The sequence below is a fragment of the Gavialis gangeticus genome, unplaced genomic scaffold (assembly GCF_001723915.1).
Source record: "Gavialis gangeticus isolate Ggan-Ray unplaced genomic scaffold, GavGan_comp1, whole genome shotgun sequence".
NCBI classification, from domain to species: Eukaryota; Metazoa; Chordata; order Crocodylia; family Gavialidae; genus Gavialis; species Gavialis gangeticus.
Genome location: NW_017729024.1, coordinates 162,459,474 through 162,464,428, shown reverse-complemented (window position 1 = coordinate 162,464,428; position 4,955 = coordinate 162,459,474). Strand labels below are relative to the sequence as shown.

The 4,955-nt window shown below is 40.8% G+C and overlaps 1 protein-coding gene across 1 annotated transcript in view; it reads right to left on the bottom strand.

The window, feature by feature from the left end:
- MTMR12 (myotubularin related protein 12) overlaps nt 1-4,955 on the bottom strand; it is a 101,021-nt gene that overhangs the window by 11,994 nt on the left and 84,072 nt on the right. The window contains exons 12-14 of the mRNA XM_019518000.1: nt 4,371-4,441; nt 2,509-2,681; nt 1,433-1,600 (exon numbers count right to left, since the gene is read on the bottom strand). Coding sequence (XP_019373545.1) covers nt 1,433-1,600; nt 2,509-2,681; nt 4,371-4,441 — 412 coding nt within the window. The remainder of the gene's footprint in view (nt 1-1,432; nt 1,601-2,508; nt 2,682-4,370; nt 4,442-4,955) is intronic.

The following is a 4,955-nucleotide window of genomic DNA, read 5'->3' as shown; positions in this document are numbered from 1 at the left end:
GTACAGCAGGAGGAACTACCCCCCCCTTTCCCCACCCAACCCCAGCTGGGTAGGATGTACCCCAGCCCCATTCCCTCCCTCCCTTACCATGGGGGCCATTAATCTGCCCCCCACGCCTGTTCCCTGCCCCCTCCCCATCCACCATAGACTTACCAGCTGGATGCAGCCGTATAGGCTATCAGTATCGGCCCCCAAATCTCTCTATGTACTTCTACTGTATTTTCTTAACTTAAAAAGACATTTAAAAGCAGAGGGCATGACATCTTCCACTAAAATGCCAAAGCTATTTACAACAAGATTTTCACTAAAATCAATTCATTTGGGATTGGACCCTTCCTACTACCGTCTCACTTTTTTCTACAAAAAAGCATGAAATACATATACGTAAGTCACACATTCGCCCCCACCCCCAAACTTCAGAAACTCTAGAGATTGTGATAACTCCACCCTTGGAGTTTAAGAGCAGGTTAATCTAATACTCGTCTGAAGTGAGCCTATTTTGATTCTACCTCTGCTGAGGCACCTTATTTCTGTAAGATAAAAAATGTCACTATATTCAGCAGCTCTCTCAAAAGAAAGCTCTGAAATTGGTGATGACAAGATGTGACTGCATAAGAAATCCACACAAACACACTAGATTCTGACCATACAATTTTACAACAAAGGCTTCTGATAGATAAGGCAAAGCTACTAACCAAGTATAGCATTTCCTAGGTGCATTTCCTCATTAATAAGCTAGAGCCCCAACTTGTTCCCTACTATGTTTTGGACACCAGGGGCCCTAGTAGATGTTACATTTAATTTGCAATTAATGTGTAATATAGCAATACATTTCAACCTATCACATATTCAAGCAATTTATTTGGAGTAGGAAGCATGATCTTCAAGTCCAATGCACTGCAAATCTCTCATCACAATTACGAATGAGCTTGCAATTCAGACATGGTCTCCAAGTCCTCTGGATATTGTATTTAAACAGGCTCAACATTCTTCATCTGATAAATTCACTGTAATAGGAACCAATGAGGCTTTTAAATCAGAATTAGGCATGCATCTATTAGTACCTGCCAAGGACTCAAGGCCTTCCACAGGTGTTAATATCCTTTCTATGCAGGGTCACCACACCTCAGGAAGCCTGTAGAGATCACATACTGCCAGAGAATAGTTGGCTCTAGGTACTAGCACGAAACTACTTCCAAGCCTCATTTCTCTGCTTATGTCCCTGGGCTGAGAGTTTGTGTTTTGCTACTTGAGTGCTTCTGGCAGGCCATTTGTTGTCTTTAACAATTTTTGCATGGACAAACATCCAGCAGGTAACAGGTTAGGTGCACCCAATTTAGATGCCAACAACCATTTTGTCATCATTTATTCAATCCCTAGCTTTTAGACACGACTCCTCCAATATCCCACTTCCCCGGAAGCGCATACTTACCACGATAGTGTCTTTTTGATGTTGCGAGTTGAAGAAGAAAGTGCTAAAAATAGGTATGTAGAGGCTGTCTGACAAGACAGTTAAGTAAGTCTCTGTGAATTCAAATGCTGGAGGATATTGTTGTACCAACTGCCAAACACAATCTAAGAAGAGCAGGAAAACAGGAGCCTAAATAATAACAAATATTAAATCAATTTCAGGAAAAGAAACAATGAAATCTGTCCCACCATGCAGCCAGCCTGCACTTCTGAATGATCTGGAATGTCTTTACACCTCAAATACCAATGAATGTTGTGCACACAGTTGTTTTACCCAGGTTTGTTTTGCTACAGTAGCAAAAGCAAAGCACTGCTAGGTGTTTTATAGACACTAGTGGTAGTTTAAAACTCTACTAGGTAGTAATACTTTTTATTTTGGCACTAGAAATGGAATACACCAGTTTCTGATGGGAACTGTGCATCTGCTACCATCATAAGATTAGCAACAAAAAACAAGAGCTTCATTTGCATAAAGAGCAACCAGGATCCAAGCCAAAACATGCTGTTGAAAACTACATTTTTCCTGCTCTTGAGGAAGGCAATATGATTGGCCTATGCCTGAAACTTAGAGTAACAGAAAACTAAGTTCAGCAGGAGATGCCAGGTTGAAAATAAAACATTGCATGGATTCGGTAGCCATGGATGTTTAAATTCACTTGTGAGTGATATTAGGCACCTTAATATTTTAATAGTACAGATTATTTGAAGGAATTATAGCTACAAATGAAAAGAGAAACATTCTAAAAAGCACATCCAGTTTTTCTAGTGCTAAGTCACGGCAGCCTTGAAAGTACCTTGCAGTCTAAAATTATCCTTGCATAAAGTTGTTTAAAAAAGTATTGTGACAGTGAATAGCAGAATTGCAGCTCCTAATCAAGGTAAGGCTTTAAAAGTGTTATTTACCATTCAAATAAAGAATGGTTGTCTGCAATCCATAAAATGAGTCTCTCAGAATATCCTCAGTGAAGATGCACTTTAGCCCAACACCCGTCCTTCTCCAGTGTGAAGATGTAGGTAACCAAGAGTCAAGAAACATACCTCCTCTTTGTCACTTTTACGCAAATGGTTGCAACGATCCAAAAAGCTATGTCCTCCTATTACCCACTCCTTCTGAATAAGGCTCTGAAAGCCGAACTTTGTTCTGCAGTACGAATCCATCATCACTTGGACTAGGCTAGATATTACACAGCACAAATCAGAGGCGTTCTCCTCTAGAAAGCAATATCAAAAGGACAAGGTTCAGTGGTATGTTCACTATCACTAGACAGAAAGTCTCCATTTTAGGATGGCCTTATTTTGAAAGATACTTATAGAAATACTGTTTTAATGGAGTGCCAAGTTCCAGTTTACCTATTTTAGGATACATGTTTAGACTTTCATGCCTGTAATAAAGCTGAAAACGTTTATTTGGTTGCTTAGAGTTGATTAACGCCAGGTACAGACAGTCAAAAAGCCCAAGGCTGGATCTATTTAATCTTTGCAAGTTAGTCTAAGTTGTGTAGACTGAACTGATAAGCAAGTGAACAAACATTCACTTTTGATTCCAGAAACGCAGCCACATGCCTGAATGAAATCCCATATGCATTTAGCAGAGCATGCTCATGGAATACAATACCACACAGTTTTGTATTAAAACTACACACATGATCAGCGGATTGATACCTCGAGGTCATTAACTGAAGTTGAATACCAAAACTTAACTTTTATGGTGTGTGCATTTGTTCTTATTTGAGCTCTGGCTTATTCCGAGCCAGACTATGAGCTGTGGTGAAATCAAAGACAAACTTGATTATTTAAGGATAGACATGAGACTGATGAGGGTCTTCAGTGATTACTTCACCCCTCATGCCTTCCACCTTCAGTCTAACATTTACTACCAGAAAAGGAAATGACAAAGAATGGCAAATTGAATGAGGGGGACAAAAAGAAAGGGAAAATTCCCCAACTTCTTTACAAGATGCATGCCAAGTTCTCTCAGTCATTTTGCTCCGTGGTACATCTGCTCCATCCCATGCTTCAGTTACTCCAACAGCTTGCAAAGGTTTATCTACACCAAGTATGCAGGAGTCTTGCTGGTGCTTACTTATATATCACAAACTTCCACATTCACCCTATTGTTTAACGTAACACATACTTGTCTATTTAGAGCAACACAGTCTCATGATACTTTAAGAGTTAATCCACAATTTGAGAAAAAACACATAACATTCTAAAAATCCAGTGCATATCAAATGCACTGGCGAAGCGGACCACCTTTAGATTCCGGACCAGTGCAGTTAAGATTGATTTTATGTGGCTGAATTATGCGCTGTATCATGCTGGTCATTCGTGACCATATTCAGCTCTAAGTTTAAGAGCTGAGGTTCTCAAAAGTGATATAACAAGAGACATACCTGATCTTATTTATGCATGTCTAATTAAACCATTAATTCTCAAATAAAATTTTACCATGAAAACCATAAAAGTCCCACAAGCTTGCAACAAATTTTCATATGGAAAACCAGCAAATAGATTTCCATACCCATACCCATTTAACAGTTTAATTATACTGAAGTTAAACAGTCCCAAAATTCACTTTAACACAGTTGTGCAGAGACCAAAACACACTAGCAAGAGATTCTGATTCAAATGTAGAAGTCCTTGAATATTTAATTCCAACCCCTTTGAGCCCCTCTTCAGCTGGGCCTATGCAAGCCAAATTTTAAACTAGGCGAAGCAGAAGTCCAGGGCAAGGTATCCTAGCAAATTGTTTCAAGTGAGATGCTATGAAACTTCTAAACATAGCATTAGATGCTTAGGAGTTTGAACCACTTATTTTCCCTTCCTTACACACAATTGAAAAATGATCATTTAAAATTCAGTATGTGAAGAGGCGGATAGTAATCCTGAAGAACTCTTACCTATAAGCAGAACATTTGTAGTCTGTCTTTCTAGCTGTTCAACCACCTCTACTGCTTTTTTCAGACATCGTCTATTGTGGTACAGAAAGAAAGACAAGCCTTGTATTTTCAACTGGTTAAGATTAAGTAGCATTATCAGAATTTAAAAATATGTGACCATCTGACATTATATGAACTATGGGTGCACCGATAAGAGATTTTGGGGGCCAATACCAATAGCTGATTTTTAAGGAAGCATATCGGCCGATACTGATCTGATTTCCGACACGCAGCACGGCAGCTTGAAGAGCTGTGTGCAGCTGGTAAGTCAGTTGTGGTGGAAGGGGAGGGGGAAGGAAAGGGCCATGGGCTGCTCAACTGGGGTGGGGCACGCGATAGAGCCATCTTCTGGGCGACTGTGGGGCAGACGTGTCCCCAGATCTGCACAGGGTGGGCTGCAGCTGCGGGCTGGGACCAGGTCTGTGCCAGGCTCTTCCCAGTGGGGGCTGGGTCAGGCTGCACTCGGGATGGGCAGCAGTGGTGCTGGGAGGGGGCTGCAGCCACCCCAACATTTGCTGCAGCCCCCCCTCCTAACACCACCACCCC